At 60.5% G+C, this 15,261-nt stretch overlaps 6 protein-coding genes across 7 annotated transcripts; 2 read left to right on the top strand and 4 right to left on the bottom strand.

The window, feature by feature from the left end:
• Window positions 1-49: 49 nt before the first annotated feature.
• Window positions 50-6,806, top strand: sen1_1 (Helicase sen1; the record flags this gene model as incomplete). Of its 2 annotated transcripts, XM_062768988.1 has the most annotated exons (11): window positions 50-387; window positions 425-1,011; window positions 1,060-2,710; window positions 2,747-4,300; window positions 4,337-4,552; window positions 4,591-5,318; window positions 5,356-5,470; window positions 5,507-5,869; window positions 5,918-6,158; window positions 6,196-6,654; window positions 6,692-6,806. In XM_062768988.1, the coding sequence occupies 11 exons, from the start codon at window positions 50-52 to the stop codon at window positions 6,782-6,784; spliced, it is 6,345 nt and encodes a 2,114-aa protein (XP_062624972.1). In that variant the 3' UTR covers window positions 6,785-6,806. The 2 variants fall into 2 exon arrangements, with proteins under 2 accessions (XP_062624972.1, XP_062624973.1); XM_062768989.1 differs by having other exon boundaries at window positions 425-2,710.
• Window positions 6,807-7,029: 223 nt separating this feature from the next.
• Window positions 7,030-8,637, bottom strand: LOC62_02G002478 (uncharacterized protein; the record flags this gene model as incomplete). The annotated part of the gene is made up of 8 exons (XM_062768987.1): window positions 7,030-7,174; window positions 7,212-7,350; window positions 7,391-7,627; window positions 7,661-7,896; window positions 7,936-8,189; window positions 8,229-8,379; window positions 8,428-8,467; window positions 8,532-8,637. 8 exons carry the CDS (start codon window positions 8,635-8,637, stop codon window positions 7,030-7,032), a joined length of 1,308 nt encoding a protein of 435 aa, XP_062624971.1.
• A 250-nt stretch (window positions 8,638-8,887) lies between these two features.
• Mob1a (MOB kinase activator 1A) lies at window positions 8,888-10,069 on the bottom strand. The gene is made up of 6 exons (XM_062768986.1): window positions 9,958-10,069; window positions 9,887-9,906; window positions 9,765-9,835; window positions 9,642-9,714; window positions 9,240-9,587; window positions 8,888-9,195 (listed from the first exon to the last, which is right to left on the bottom strand). Exons 1-6 carry the CDS (start codon window positions 9,975-9,977, stop codon window positions 9,068-9,070), a joined length of 660 nt encoding a protein of 219 aa, XP_062624970.1. The 5' UTR covers window positions 9,978-10,069; the 3' UTR covers window positions 8,888-9,067.
• A 228-nt stretch (window positions 10,070-10,297) lies between these two features.
• SWC5 (SWR1-complex protein 5) lies at window positions 10,298-11,350 on the top strand. The gene is made up of 3 exons (XM_062768985.1): window positions 10,298-10,721; window positions 10,817-11,111; window positions 11,147-11,350. Exons 1-3 carry the CDS (start codon window positions 10,357-10,359, stop codon window positions 11,309-11,311), a joined length of 825 nt encoding a protein of 274 aa, XP_062624969.1. The 5' UTR covers window positions 10,298-10,356; the 3' UTR covers window positions 11,312-11,350.
• Window positions 11,351-11,636: 286 nt separating this feature from the next.
• Window positions 11,637-12,371, bottom strand: LOC62_02G002475 (uncharacterized protein; the record flags this gene model as incomplete). Its single annotated transcript, XM_062768984.1, has 1 exon — window positions 11,637-12,371. The coding sequence occupies one exon, from the start codon at window positions 12,369-12,371 to the stop codon at window positions 11,637-11,639; it is 735 nt and encodes a 244-aa protein (XP_062624968.1).
• A 2,029-nt stretch (window positions 12,372-14,400) lies between these two features.
• On the bottom strand, window positions 14,401-15,008 carry rpl3801 (60S ribosomal protein L38-1; the record flags this gene model as incomplete). The annotated part of the gene is made up of 3 exons (XM_062768983.1): window positions 14,401-14,708; window positions 14,837-14,867; window positions 14,889-15,008. The coding sequence occupies 3 exons, from the start codon at window positions 15,006-15,008 to the stop codon at window positions 14,458-14,460; spliced, it is 402 nt and encodes a 133-aa protein (XP_062624967.1). The 3' UTR covers window positions 14,401-14,457.
• Window positions 15,009-15,261: the final 253 nt, after the last annotated feature.

The following is a 15,261-nucleotide window of genomic DNA, read 5'->3' as shown; positions in this document are numbered from 1 at the left end:
TCTCCCCTCCCCCCCCATCTCAATGTTCATCAACTAGACACACACTCAAATGTCATCACCCTCCAGTGCGCCGGCCGGCGCCGCCGCCGCAGTGGAGGCCCTGCTCGCGAGCCTGCGCGAACGGCAGGTCCAGCCGACCCAGGAGGAGCTCGGCACGATCTACGAGCTGGTGCTGCCGCCCGGCGCGTCGACAGACGCCGAGACACACTGGTACTGCGCGAAGGCGCCGTCCGACACGGCGCGCGAGGCGGCCACATACCTCCTCTACCTGTTCGCATTTACTGGCGAGCGCGCCAACACCTGGAAGGGCAAGCTCACGCAAGTCCTAACGGGGTGTGCTGCGTGCGCGCGCGCGTTCGGTGCCGTGCGTCGCCGCTTCGACCACAAGTAGGTGATAGCGCGTCAGCTGTGGCTGACGGCACAGGTACATCTCGTTCTACCCCCTCGCCGCGCGCCAGAACTTCAACAACGCCGTCGACAGGTGGCAAGCCGCGCTCATCGTCGCCGAGCTGGACAGGGCGCGGGGCTACGGCGCAGGCGACGCCCCGTCGTCGCTACTTGACCTGCCCGCCGCGCTGCTGCAGCTCTTCCTCAACGAGCCGAGTTCGCTCAAGGACGAGCGGCTCGCCGCCGCGCTCGACGCCGTGCTGGGAACTCGCGGCCCGACGGCCGTGAGCGCCCTCGGCGTCACGCCACTGGTCGCCAGCCTGCTCGTGGCGGCTGAGAAGGATCGCCGCGAGTGGGCCCGCGGGCAGCTCGCGTGCGTCACCCGGCCGCTCGCCTTCGCAGAGTGGTACGCCAACGGCGTGGGGCACGAGGCGCACAAGCTGCTTACGGGCGGGTTCCCTGCTTCTGCTGGTGAGAAGTGGGAGTCGGTAGGCGTCCTCCTCGGCGAGGGCAGGCTGCAGCTCGATTCCGTGCAGCAGGGCCTGTTGGAGGGCCGGTATGAGGAGTCCTCCAGGGCCCGGCCAGACCAGAGCGTCATGGCGTTCATTGCGAGGTTACTTGGGAGTCCGTCAGATTGTGAGTTGCGGGGCTGCGGGATTGGGCTGACGCCAGCTTTCAACGAGATGTTCCAATGCTTTACGCGGCTCCTCAGCGTGTCGCCTACACACCACATCTGGGCATTCGACACCACCCCAGAGCTCCCACACACCCTCTTCTCCGATATCAAGAAGAACAAGTCGTTCCAGAAGCTGTTAATGGGTGACGCCTCCGTCGATGCGTCCGCCAAAGGCAAGGAGAAGGAACGGTCCGACAACCCCCTCAATTGGCTCGGTGACTACCTGTTATCAGTAGCCGATGCGCAGAAGACGGACTCCACCGCCAACAGCAAGGGCTTCTCAGAGGTTCTGGCCAAGATTGCCGGGTTCTGCTTCGTTGAAGCGCAGCACGAGCGCCTGCCAGTATCGACGAGAAGCCTTGCAGCCGAGGCCGGATGTCGTGCTCTTACCACTGTTCAAAAGACGCTCGGATCGACCGACGGCGACGCGCTCCCGCTGGCCACGACGCTCGACGTTCACAGCAAGTTTGTTGCCGAAACGGCGTTCCATCGAGGCGACGCTTCCGACTCGGCCTCCGATGCTGCCCGTGGCCTCCTTTCCTTGGCGTTTGTCGCTGACGACAAGGAGCTAGTCGAGAGCGTGCTGGGCCTGGCTGCCATTGCCAATACCGAGAGGCGCAGGTTGAAGCTGCTGAAGCGCCGCTTGAAGCCTGGACAGCGACCACCGTCGCCTGTTAAGGTCGAGCGTCTTCAGCGCCCCATCCTGAGGCGCGAGCTCTGGGACGCGGCGTACGACAACCTGCCACCAAGTGACGCTGTAGGGCTTGCCCTCATGCTCAACTCGGTTGCTCCTGTCGCCCACTTGGAGAAGCTCGACCGCCACATGGCATACGATTCCTCAGACCTCAAGGCAGTGGTCAACGCCGAAGAGTGGACCACGTGTGTTCGAACGATCAACTCTGGTCTGAGGGCCACAAGTGATCCATTTGCCCAGAAGGTCGAATCCTTTGCTCTTCAACCCAATCCAGCAACGATTGCAGCCCTTTGGCAACAGCCTGCGATGGCCAAGACGGTTATGATCCTGCTCTTGTCTCCTATGGATGCCGTTCACGACCCCGTCATCAACCTCGTTCAGCAGTCATTCGAAGATGTCGACGACCGTGGCGACTGTTTCCGCGTGCTTCTTGAGCGCTTCCCTTGTCCGGCCATGGATGGGCTTACGAGCTTCCTTTCAACATTCATCCGGACCGCCAGGATCGTCCCCGAAGCCTGCTCATTAGCAAAGTGGCTCGTACGCTGTTTTACCGACGTTCTCGACGCGTTGTGCCTTCCCGCAGGGAGCGAGCCGCCGCTACTACAATCAGACACCTTCTTGGCGTCTCACAGCCAAGGAAGGTGGATGACACGCCGTGTCAGCGACTTGTGGATGCTCATGACCGACTCGCTTGCCCTGATTTTCAAGCGTACCGCTGGGTGGGCGCCTTACTATGACAACGAAGTCATGGTCGACTGGATGCGCGACGCTCTTGTTTTCGGACGTGCTGTCACGGAGCACGTTCGTATCTTTGAGTCGGCAGTGTTGAGCCGGACCAAGGCCAAGGAGGAGGGCGACGGCACCCCCGCCAAGATGACCAACATCGGCAAGAGCCTCATCCAGAAGCTTGAGGTCATGCTGACCGACCTCGTGGGCTGGTTGCGATTGACCGAGTGAGTAGAGACTCGCGCTTTCCGCTAATTCGCTAGACCGGAAACATTGCACCAGACGTTCGAGCTCATCAAGACAATTCTGGGCCGAGTTGCCAAGACCAAACCAGACCTTGCTGAAGACAAGACTCTGGAAGTTGCGCTTCTGGAGATCGACAAGTTCTGTCGACGAGCGTCATCTGGCTACAACTGTCGTTTGTCAGACGATCAGCTTGGTGAGCTCTCGGAGCTTCTCGATGAGTTCGACCTGGAGCGGATGGACGAGGATGAGATCGAGTTTGTGGGCGAGACTGTGGCGGCAGACGTTACTGCCCGCCTCAAGGCTGCCACTCTGGACAAATCCTCTCCAGCGCCTTCATCAAAGCCTTCATCCACCTCCTCAAAGGAGGAGAGACCAAAGGCGTCGACCCCGAAGCCCGCCAACAATGCTTTCGCCATGATGATGAAGAATGCGGGAGGCAAATACTCTCCTTCCGATCGACCATCGTCTTCGAAACCCAAGCCGACGAAGCCGAGGCAGACGACTCTGGAGGAGTTTGAAAACGACACCTTTATGGACGACTTGTCTGCCGCGGACCTGGACATTCTGGAACGCCGAGCTCAGGCGACGAGCGACTTCAAGAAGACGCAGTCGGCCCGCGTGACCATCCCCGCTAACAAGGTTAACAAGGAGAAGCTGGTGTTAAATCTTGTCCCTAAGGTCTACCCAAAGCCGGCAGCTTCTGGGTCGACCTTCACGTCCAAGTTCATGAAGGAACTCAGTCGAGAGCACAAACAACAGCGTTCTGATATTAAGCGCTTCGACGCGCCCCCGCGACTCCCTGCGACAACAGCTATTGGTAGCGGTCTTGGCGCCTACACCGGCCCCGCCAAGAAGCCCGCGCCGGCGAAGGAGGATTCTGGTTCCAGTGCTTCCGAGTCTTCATCAGATGATGAGAACAAGGGCCTCAGCGCGTTGATTGGCCGTGAAAAGGCTTTGATCAAGAAGGCGGTACCCGCTGTGCCCGAACGGCGATCGATCAAGATTCTGGGTTCCACCACTACTGATGTTCTCAGAGCGCGACAGGAAGAGCGACAGAAGGCGCAGAGGGCCAAGATGCGTATTCGCCCAGATCTTACGCCACTTTTCCGATACATTCTGGTGTGGGATCCCGACTACCAAGGTCCTCGCCCACCTTACCCCCCGAATGTGGCAGCTGAGCTTGGGCCATTACGGCCGATGCCCAACTCCTTCAAGACAGGCAAGGACTATGAGAGGGCGATTCTTCCTCTGTTCCTGCAGGAATTGTGGGCCCAGTTCACCAAAGAGGAGAAGCCACAGCCTACATTCCAGGTCGAGGTTGCCACGCGTGCATACGAGGACGAGTTCCTTGACATCGACGTTGTCCTCCCCGGCAAACTCCCCATGGGATTCTCAGTCAACGAGATGGACATTGTTGTCATTCGCCAGGGTTCTAACAAACCCCTCTTCGCCAAGGTTCAACACTTCCGCCGCAGCTTCAAGGACTCGGCGATCAAGCTTCGTATACTTGCCAAAATGGACCAGACGAGCCTCGGAGCCAAAGCCAAGGTTCAGCTGAGGAAGCATGTCTCGTAAGTGCTACTGGGTCGGCTGCGTTGACACTTCAGACTGAGCACCGCCATTCGCGAGTACGCCGCATTGCGCGGTCTCCCATACTACGAGCCCGCCCTCCTCAACGACGTCCTTGCGGCGCGCTCGGCAACCATGCCCAAGTTCTCCCTCACTGACGTGGAAGATGCAATGAAGAACTTCAGTGTCAACGAGCCTCAGGCCAAGGCCATCCTAGGTGGCATGTCTGTCAAGGGCTTTGCATTGATTCAAGGGTTTGTGAACTTCGGTGGTCATGGCTGACTAGGTCCAGTCCTCCAGGTACTGGTAAGACCAAAACAATCAGTGGACTCGTCGGCAAATTCCTGTCAGAGAGGAAGACGAAGATTCCTGTCAACGGCTCGACACCCTTGCAAGAGAAGATCCTGGTCTGTGCCCCAAGTAACGCCGCCATCGACGAAGTGTGCAAACGTCTCATGGACGGAGTTCCCAGCTCACATGGTGGTCGCATCATCCCCAAGATCGTCCGTATCGGTGTCGAAACTTCTGTCCACGTCGCGGTCAAGGACATCTCGCTGGATAATCTTGTCGAGGCGATTGTCAACACGGAGGCCACTGCCAATAATGGCGGAAGTACTGAGCTTGCAAAGATCCAAGCGGAACTCGAAGAGGTCAAGCAGGGCATCAAGGACAAGCAAGACGAGTTACAGCGTGTCCAGGGCAACGATCAGAAGCGCAAGTCTCTTGAGACTGAGCTGCACACCCTGAACACCCGCCGTACAAAGCTTGGTCAGGCCTCGTCGAAGGCCAAGGACGCAGCACGCGACGCAACCCGTAACCTCGATGGTGCGCGTCGTGCCGCTCGCGAACAGGTTCTCCGAGAAGCCGACATCATCTGCGCGACCTTGTCAGGTGCTGGACACGAGTCACTGTCGTCGTACACATTCGAAACTGTCATCATCGACGAAGCAGCCCAGGCTATCGAAATGAGCTGTCTTATTCCTCTGAAGTATGGCTGCCAGAGGTGTATCATGGTTGGAGGTGAGTTTAGCTGTGTGGGGCATTGTCTGACCCGCAGACCCGAATCAGTTGCCACCCACGACCTTCAGTCAAGAGGCAACGGACAACAACTTCAACCAGAGTTTGTTCGTCCGCATCGCTCAACAGCCGACGTCGACAATGCATCTGCTGAGGTGAGTACGACTCGGTCACGCCTAGCTAACAGCCAGTATCCAATACCGTATGCACCCCGACATCTCCGAACTCCCCTCGAAGATCTTCTACAACTCGCAGCTCAAGGACGGCCCCGACATGGCCAAGAAGACGGCGGCCATCTGGCACCGCAGCCAGGCCTTTGGCCCATACCGTTTCTTCAACGTGGACGGTGCCGAGACGAAAGCGGGAACGTCAACCAAGAACTCAGACGAGGCTCAGGCCGCCGTGGAGCTGTATCGCAACCTCGAGCAGCAGTTTGGGGGAAAGGTCAACTTCGCCATGCGTATCGGTATCATTACCATGTACCGGGAGCAGCTTTACGAACTCAAGCGCAAGTTCAACGACGCCTATGGCGCAGAGATCTTGGACACCATCGAGTGAGCAGATAGCGTCCTTTCGATGGGAAGAATATCTGACACACGCAGCTTCAATACAGTCGACGGCTTCCAAGGTCAAGAGAAGGATATCATCATTCTCTCGTGTGTTCGATCCGGCCCCAATCTCCGGCAGATTGGTTTCTTGAAGGACTATCGGCGTATGAACGTTGCACTTACCCGAGCCAAGAGTTCGCTCTTCGTCATCGGCAATGCGGCCACCCTGGAGCGTAGTGACAATAACTGGAACACTATCGTCGGTGATGCCCGAGACCGAGGCTTCCTCATCAACGTAAGCATTGGAGTGAGGCGCTGGCGCTGACCATCAGTACGGTCCAAAGGCGTTCATTGCCGGTCCTGCAAAGCCCATTGAACCCAAGAAGGCGCCGGCACCGGCGAGGACACCGGCGGGCCGGAGCAGCAGCCCCGTCAAGAACGGGGGCCCTGCAGTTGGCGCGCCGCCTGTGGATTTGAAGCGCAAGCAGCCAGTGTCTGCCCCCAGCCCACAAGAGCCTGCGGCCAAGAAGCTCAAGGAAGGCGCCAGGCCCTCATCAGCCGGTCTTGGGTCCAGGCCTTTGCCGCCAGCAAACGGACTTTCATCCAAGCCACCCCCACCAGCACCGAGTAATGGCAACTCGAACCCCCAGCAGGCCCCGGGGCCTCCAATGAATGGCGGTGCTCCAGGCCCGTCAGCTGGTCCGTCAGCTGCCGGCCCGTTTGTGCCCCGGCCACTGCCACCCCCACGCCGACCTCGGCCTCCGGAGGACGTGCTCTTCATGAAGAAGAAGGTAAGATGACCTCACAGCCATCAGCTGACATATCCAGAAGCCCAAGCCTGCCCCCTCCAGGGCGCCCATCGACGTACGCGCTGCCGTCAACGACGCCATGACGGGTCGTCGTCCACCCCCACCCAAGTAATCTGTCACACCACACATGCCACGCACACACATCATGTATCACCATTGATTTGCATCCACAACAACCCATCGAGGGGCGGCATCCACTACGCCACCACCCACTGCGCATATGCATTATCTGTTATTCAAAGTAGCGATCAGCTGCCCAAGCTGGATGTGAATGATTCTGGGGGCGCAACGAGGTAATATACACAATACAATACTGGAGTCATCAGGCATGAGCACGCATATGGAGTACGTCTCGCTCTAATTGGTGGGCTGTGGTTGCCCTGGGAGGCCCAGCAGGTCACTGTCGTCGAGCACAACCTTGCCCAGCCCCGACATCTTGGCTGACGAGCGCGGCAATGTACTCTTCCTGCGCACGCCCGAGTTTAATTCGTTGCGCATTTTGCTGGTGGGTTAGCTGACAAGGTTGGCGGCGGACCCACTCTTTCAAGCTCGGCTCCTTGTAGTTGACACTCTTGCGGACACGGCGCATACGACCACCGTCTTCGTCGGCCGATGGCGATGTTGGAGGCGGTGTTGAAGAAGCACGCTCGCGGGCAGGAGGTGGTGGAGGCGGGGTTGCTGTGCTACGTCAGTTGTCTGGACATTAGTTGCAACTCACATCCTCGAGCACTCTTCGTCGATGGCATCTTGGGAAGCGGCTTGCCGAGATCAGCGGCCGGTGTATTGCCTGCGCGCGTCCTCTCGCCGAGCGGCACTCTCTCCTTGCCGATGGCAGCCAAGTCGGCAGTGAGGTTCTTGCCCTTGGACGCGGCGATGTGGCTTGACGTGTCCCGGCGCTTCGACGTTGGCGTGACGGCCTGCTCGACAGCCTGCTCCTCGAGCCGCGACTGGGCCTCTGAGTGGTCAACCCGACCCTGATCGCCCTCACCCCACAAGGGGCTTTCGGAGGGCGGCTCAGACAGAGGGGACATCTCTGCTGGCGACACCGTCGGCGGCTGAGGAAGCAGTCCGCTCTCGCGTCGCCGACGCTGCCGGTCCTTCTTTGGCGTCGAGCGTTTCGGGCTTGGCGAGGTTACGGGTGACGAAGGGTCGAGGTACACCTGCCGCCGGTCGACCTTGGGGCTGGGTGAGCCATACGTGCCGTTCTTCGAGGGTGATGGGCGTCTGTGGTGTGAATTGGTGTGCGCGGGTAAACAAACGTACCCTCTCGACTTGCGACGTCCCTGACTGCGCGGAGGCGTCTCAGTCTCGGATGCCTCGGCCAAGATCTCTAGCTCGTGATACTCTGCAGCAGTCGCCGCTGGGCGGGTGGCGGTGGGATTTCCAAAGTCGTGCTTGTACGGCAGCGAGCTGGGCCCGGCGACCGGCTGTGGAGCAGGCAGCTTGTTCAGAGCGGCGCGCAACTGCAGGAGGGCTGGGACTGCAGCCAGGACTGCGTCAAGAGCGTCGCGGGTCTCCTGGTCGGGTCAGCACGCCGAACGCTATAAATGACCCACCTGGCTCTTCAGAAGCATTGACTCTTTATGCGCCTTCTGCACCTGCTTGCGCAGGAAGCGGTTGGCCTGCTGGACCTCGAGCAGCTCGACCTTGAGCTCCGCGATCTGTCCTTGGAGGTTGTTCATCGAGCCCTTGCGCGTAATGTTCTCGCTATGCACGTGAGTTGAGCGTTGAGGAGAGGAGCGTCCTCCAACGTACCTGATGATCTCGCGGTTCTGCCTGCTATGCCTTCGGCGGACTGCAGACGGCGTCAGTGTCCACACACACACGCACCGCCCATCATTACCCCACTCGGTACTCACAATCGTCGAACTGTTGCAGCTGGGTGGTCGTCGCATCGCCTGCGCCTGATCCGCCCTCAGACGTGTCGGGCGGCCCAAACGACCTCCTCGAACGTCGCTGGGACATGGTGGTGGAGTGGTGGTAATGTAGACAAGTGTGTCGAGATTTCGTTGTGAGTGCGGCCGGTTGAATGTTGTGACACCAACAGACCAGCCCAACAAGGAAAGCAGGCGCGGTCTGATCACTGCGGCGTTGGCGGCCTTGGCAATGTGGCACTTGGATTTCTAATGCTCAATTACGATTCCGACCTCGACGGCATTACCCCGACAAAATCGGGCTCTAATCACTCAACCTAATGCAACCACAACAACTCCAGCTCCGTGCAGATATCATGACATGTCGTAACGTGTATCACAGCAGTGGTGACGGGCTCAACTGGCTACAGGTACAGAGGGTGAAGGGATGTGGTAGCGGGACTCCTGTGCGCCCTCAGGTATCCGCAAGGGGTAACGCTCCCCATCCCCTCACGGGTAGTGCTCCGACCAGCGCAAGACCTCTACTTCTTGGCCGTCTCGTCCAGGATCGTCTTGTTGAAGTCCTCGAGCGGGGTAAGGTCGCGATCGCTGAGCAGAGAGAACTCGTCGACGAACAGGAGGAAGTGACGGTAGTTGGTGTTGAGGTGGGCTGTGGGAGTCAGCAGCTAGAACGGAAGCCGGGTAGTTGCCTACCTTCGATGCCAAGCGCACAGATCAGGTCAAAGTGCGAGTGGTAGATGTGGGCGTAGACACGGAACAGACGGCGGAGAATGGTCTTGGCCGTGCCCATGAACGTCGAGGGGAACTTGACGCCGATGCGCTGGGGGAAGACCTTCTCGTCGTCGAGAATCGACTGGGTCCAGGTCATGAGCGCCTCGACGTACGCAGGCGCCGAGAGGTGCGTGGGCTTCTTGTACGTCTCTCCATCCTCCCAGTAGAACTCGTACTTGGGTCCGGCGTTCATGATGGGGCACTCGGTGGGAGTGCAGAACTCGGAGATGGTGCCGTAGAGCATGTTGACATGGTTGAAGAAGTCGACAACTGGGGCCTGTGTGAGCAGCTGTCTCCGCAACACGACCGGGGTAGCTTCCTTACCATGAACAGCGATCCATTCCTGCAGGTCCTCGCCCTCGGGGAGCTGGACAGCGGTCCGGAGGTTGCCAGAACCCTTGGGTTGTCAGCCACCGGAGGAGGAGAGCTCGGCGAGCATTCACTCACCAAGGTCTGCTGGGCATACTGCTTAAGCTGCCATTGCTTGGTTCCCTCTGGGACCTTGCGGGGCTTGAAGGCTGTGGATAGGTGTCAGCAAGAGCTATGAGCAGGTTGACCCGTTGACCCACTCCTCGACTGGTTGCTCTTTCTGGCGGGCAGTGTTAGCTCTGTGCCTTGCAGACTCGGGCCGTCTACTCACAAGCTGAAGAGAGTGGACATTGTGGTCTAGTAGCAAGTGTCTGTGCAATGATCGAGTGTGAGAAGGAGACGAGTAACGTTGAACAGGGCCAGTTGAAGTGACTGAATGGCCAGAGCAGTGTTGTGTTTGCCGCCCACAGCGTTCGCCGTTGTTGTTGTTCGTCGTGTCCCGGCTCACGGTGCTTTCAGGCGCTCAGGCACCACTGAAACGACCTCCTCACGCCTCGCGCCTCGCCTTCACCGCGTCGCGTATTCACTCCCCCCACTTATAATGTCGCCGCCGCCGCCGCGACTGCTCGATCAACAAGCCCAACTTTACCAGCAACCAGCATGCATCACAAGACACATCGCCTGACTCACACCTGCCCACTCACGCACTCACACACGCACCATCCACACCATGTCGACGCTCGCAACCGCAGAACTAGGCCCATCCGACGACGAGAACGACGGCGACTTTGTCCCCCAGGCCCCAGCCAAGAAGTCCAAGGCCAAGGGCGCGAAGCGACCTCGCTCCGGGTCACACGACAGCGATTCCGACTCGTCTGGTAGCGACGACGACGGAGAGGACGATGACGACGAACTCAAGAAGTTGAAGGCTGAGCGTGCCGAGGCCGAGGCGGCCGAGCGCAAGAAGCGTGCTGCGGACGCCTTCCGCGCCATGCAGGAGGAGGCGAGGAGTGGCGTGCCGGCCACGGCCGCGCCAAAGGAGGTCGAGATGGTTGAGGTGAAGCGGCCGCGCCGCTTCGCAGGCGAGACAATATAGTAAGTGTGGGAGTGGGAAGCCTGGCTTGCCACCTGTCCGCTGTTGGCGACTCGGATACGGCCGCCACCGACCACTCAGCCGCTGACTCCTGCAGCGAGACGGTCCGCTTGCCCAAGGACGACCCAGAAGCGATCAAGTACCTTGCCCAGCAGGCTGCAGAGGCGTCAAGCGAAGCATCGACGTCAGCCGCACCTTCAGCCGATGGTGCCAGCCCAGCACCGGCAGCTACGACCTCGAACGGAGCAGCCGCCGCGGAGCCACAAACGCAACCCCGCCCAGCGCCTGCGCGCCCATTAGGCAGAGGACCAGTGCGCAAGCGCCCACGACAGTCGCTCGAGGCCATGTCGGCTGCTCTGGACGCGGGGAAGAAGATGACGACGCTAGAGAAGGTTGGTACGCGTGCGCTTCACCGCTGACTCCCAAGTCACAGATGGACTGGAACTCGCACATGACCACCAACACGGCAGTGTCGGACGAGATCGCGGCGCACCGTCGCTCGGGAGGGTACCTGGAGAAGAAGGCGTTCCTCGACCGCGTGGACGAGAGGCGAGCAGGCGCGCAGTCGCAGCCGTCATCAAGGCGAGGTTGAGGCCAAGTCGCGTCGAGATGAAGTTAATGCCCAAGTCAAGTCGCAGCCATGTCGGAGCCCAAGTTAGTAAGACCATGCTGCAGCATTGACAAAGCCCGGATCTCAACTCCCACTGCATACCACGACAACTAAGACTACTGTACAAGGGCGAGCACTGACCAGCAGAGCAAGCCATCAAAGGTTGGGACGAGGCAGCCCGGCCGAAGCAGGAACTCCTCTCATCGCGCCAATCGCGGAGGGGTCAGATTGAAGACGACATGACCAGGTCGGGAGCAGTTTAAGGACGTGACTAGTCCGTCGCCGTAAGGCGGGCGGTGCGGTGAGCTCACTGGGCCGAGTACGCGGTGCGGAGGTTGTTGTGTCCACGGGTGCGGCGGAGACCACGAGCGGCAACGGGAGCGAGGATCGCGTCGTTGAGGTCGATCTCGAGCTCGGCAACGGGGGAACCGACGGGCGAAACAACAGGCGAGGCCTCGGGGGTCGCGTCGGGGGTCGACTGCGAGAAGGGGCGGGGGCCGCGGCGGGTGTACTCGCTCGAGAAGGTGTTGGTGGGCACCACCGTCGACTTACGACCAGACTGGATCTCCTGGACGAGGTCGCAGAGCTGGTTGAGGAGGACGGGGAGGACAACGATGTAGCGCTCGATGTCGAGGTCGGCCTGCTTGGCGGCGTACGCGGGCGAGGTCTGGAAGCCGAGCTCGCGGTCGATGATCTCGGCGCGGCGCTTGGTGTCGTAGACCCACTGGACGAAGCCGGCGAGGCGGTTGCTGTCGAAGCGGGTCTCGGTCGACTCCTCGAAGCGAACAGTGGGCTTGGCAAGCTTGACCGAGGTCGGAGCCAGAGCCTTGCTGTACTGCTCGAGGGTGTTGTAGCGGCGCGAGGTGATCGAGATGAAGTCGATGAGGAGCGACGCGGTCTCGCGCATGCGAGCGAAGTCGGCGGGGCCCTTGGTGCGGGTGGGGAGGATGGCGTCAAAGTCGGTGTGGGCGGCAGTGAGCGCGTCGCAAACGCGAGACACGAAGTCCGAGTGCGAGTCGAGGATGTTCTGGACGGTGGACATTGTGGTTGTGTGAGAGTGTGTGATGGTCGTAATGACGAGTGTAAGAGTGGGTAAGAGCGCTGGTACAGGCTTGCTGTGCGGAGCTGGGAGTAGTGATGAGATGAAGAAGAAAAGCAAAGCGACGATGCAGCAGTGACCAGGTCTTATACTTTGCAGGCCGGATGTGGGGCCAGACGGCCTCGAGATGGGTGTCCGGCAGCCAGAAACGCAAGTCAGAAGGGCGAAAATTACCCAAAGCGGCGGCGGTCGCCCGGAAGAGGCATTGGAGAGCGCAGAAAATCTTCATGCAAGCAAGAGGTGGTGAGCTCGAGGGCGATAACGATGGCGAGGGGATGAGTAACATGCGCAGAGAGCAGTGGAGGGGGTGGAGGAAGGGCATGACGTACGGCGGGAGCAGATAGGCGGCGGCGGGGGCAGATAGTGCCTCGGAAAATCGATATTTCCATCTTTCTCCCCCAGCGAGCGAGAAATGCGCTCAAAGACCTGCACAGGCGTTCTCGGCGTGCTGGAGAACCCCGGGGCGGTGGGCAGAGCGAGGGGGAGGGTGGATGGCCGCGTCGCGAGCCTGCAGCCGATTTGGCGGCGAGGGGACGAAATGCCCCCACCACGTACTTCTGGGTCCCTGGTGGCGGGCATCCACCCCCCAGCGACGATTGAGCACCCTCCAGCGCTTCTCAAGACCCAAGGCTACGCCCACACCGAGTTTCGCGCACCGGCGTGATGATTTCGCAGCGATACAGCCCTCTGATGACCCAAGTTGGTAACGAGGAGCACGAGTTGCGACCCGCGCCAGGCTTGCCCTCCCAAACCTCTCGCCATCCATCCACCGCCACTCGTCCCTCCCCGCACATCCAGCCCCCCGTGTCCGCGCTCTCGCAGCCTCGGGGATCACGTACATGCCGCTCACATACACGCAGGACCGATATTCATCGAGATACGGTACCCCCCGCCTACGCTGGCGCCAGAACGGCCCTGCCTCGACTTCTGGCCGCCGCCCGCCGACGCATCCACCCTCTGCGGTCCTGTCCTCCGATGCGCTTGACTCGGCTGGTCGAGAGGAGCGACTGGACGTCATTTCGAGTGGGTAGGACCTAGTTTGAGGCCTGGGTGGCAGAGCGAGCTGGGGGCTTCTGATCTTGTCCTCCTGGGCCTGGTTGCTGGCCACCATGGGTCGCATCCACCTCCTCCGCTCTCGACTGGCGGGGTGTGCGACACGTACATGTACACCGAGCCCCCTCCGACCCGCTCAAAGTGCCTGGCGTCACTCTGACGGACAGAAACGCCGATCTGGGTGAGTGCCGGCTGACGTCTGTATGAGCGGGGCGGCTGGCCGTACTGTGTGGCATCCGGCCCGCCGGCCCCAGCATTGCAGTGCACGTTGCTTGCACCGGCATGACGAGCGACTACACGCCATGCAAAGTGCATACGGCCCCGGACAGATCCAGCACGGCGGTGCCGCCTGTGGGGCTCTCATCCTCGCCAGCTTTCACCCCCTCTGGCCTTGCCGCCCCCTTACCGATGACAATACTACGATAAACGGGCTCTGGGCCTGCCTGATGGATGGCACGATGCGCCGCAAGGTGACCACCAAGACAACCGGGAGCGCTGGTGCACTGCCTGCGCATGATCGAGTCACTCCTCGCCAGCGAGTCATTCTCGGTGCCGACTGCGACTTGTGGCTCGGTCGGCCCCGTGGTGTAACTCTCCCGACCGCCCTGACGTTGTGTGACGTGACTGACAAGCACTGCATGGTGGGTACTGCGTCATGTTCTGCTATCAGAAGCGACAACAGTGTGCAGATGTGCAGTGGCGGACGGTCCACCTACGTGGCCGGTACCATTGCCGCTGAGGCTGTCAGGCCTATCACTGATGCCAGACGAGATGTCTCTTCACGTCTCCCCAACTCCCAGAAGCCTCAGCGAGCACACGCCATCAACATGCAATCGGCGAGTAGTATGTCAGTTGGGATTGTCAGTTGCTGCGGCCATGCCAACTCCTGCGCACTCCCCTCACCCCTCAGCCACAACCCTCTGTAGGTGCAAATGTACATCATCCAACCCATGCAGTCATCCTAACAGCGCGCAATTTACTTGCGGGCGGCGGGGGCGCCGATCACAACCTGCTTGAGGGTGGGGGGGAGCGACTGCTGGAGCTTGGAGGCCTTCTCCTGGTCGTGGAGGACGAGGGTGTAGAGGTAGCGCGAGCCACGGAGCTTGAACTTGGTGGCAACGGCCTGCTTGGCCGAGGCCTTCTTGCCGACGGGCGAGTTGGCAGGGCGCTTGACGACGGTGCGCTTGATCTTGGCCTCGACGGCGTCGGCGCGGCGGGCGATCTCGACTGCGGGGTGGTTAGTAGGAGTTTGGGGAGCCTGCGCTAGCCTGCTGGCGACGAGACGGGGCCAAGGGCGTACGCTCAACACGTAGCACCATGACCCAGCACCTCGCGCCAGCCCCATCGATACGCACGGAACTTCTTGATGTCGGTGACCTGCTTCGGCTGGAGGGGTCAGCGATGGACCATGGGAAGTCTCGAGCGAGCAGCACACGCGAGCGGGAGGGAGGCTGGCGAACGGGCAGTCGTCGGGTTGTCGGGGACACAGTCGTCGTTGGGCATCACAAGCACTCGTCTCGGCACCATGGTGCTGGTCGTCTCTCACGCCGATGGTCGATCAAGGCCACAACGTCGTCTCCAAGTCGTCCGCCGAGTCTCCATCACATTTTCTACAGCTCGTCCCCAGCCTGTCGGATCTCGCTGCCGCCGTCGTCGTCCGTGTCCGTATCCTGCCCGTGCCGTGCCGTGTCCGTTTCCTCGCGTGTGCTGTCGTTGCTGTCGTCGCTTCTGCTCACCATTTTGATCTACTTTTGCTTGAAGGCTAGGAGAGTAAAGGCCA

This window comes from Vanrija pseudolonga, chromosome 2, assembly GCF_020906515.1.
Source record: "Vanrija pseudolonga chromosome 2, complete sequence".
Classification (NCBI taxonomy): domain Eukaryota; kingdom Fungi; phylum Basidiomycota; class Tremellomycetes; order Trichosporonales; family Trichosporonaceae; genus Vanrija; species Vanrija pseudolonga.
This window is presented reverse-complemented; position numbering and strand designations above follow the sequence as displayed.

Coding starts and splice junctions, on each gene's coding strand:
- SWC5 (XM_062768985.1), top strand. CDS start 10,357: ATGTCGACGCTCGCAACCGCAGAACTAGGCCCATCCGACGACGAGAAC. Junction 10,722..10,816: donor TTCGCAGGCGAGACAATATA/GTAAGTGTGGGA, acceptor TGACTCCTGCAG/CGAGACGGTCCGCTTGCCCA. Junction 11,112..11,146: donor AGATGACGACGCTAGAGAAG/GTTGGTACGCGT, acceptor CTGACTCCCAAG/TCACAGATGGACTGGAACTC.
- Mob1a (XM_062768986.1), bottom strand. CDS start 9,977: ATGTCCACTCTCTTCAGCTT. Junction 9,836..9,886: donor AAAGAGCAACCAGTCGAGGA/GTGGGTCAACGG, acceptor ACCTATCCACAG/CCTTCAAGCCCCGCAAGGTC. Junction 9,715..9,764: donor AGTATGCCCAGCAGACCTTG/GTGAGTGAATGC, acceptor TGACAACCCAAG/GGTTCTGGCAACCTCCGGAC.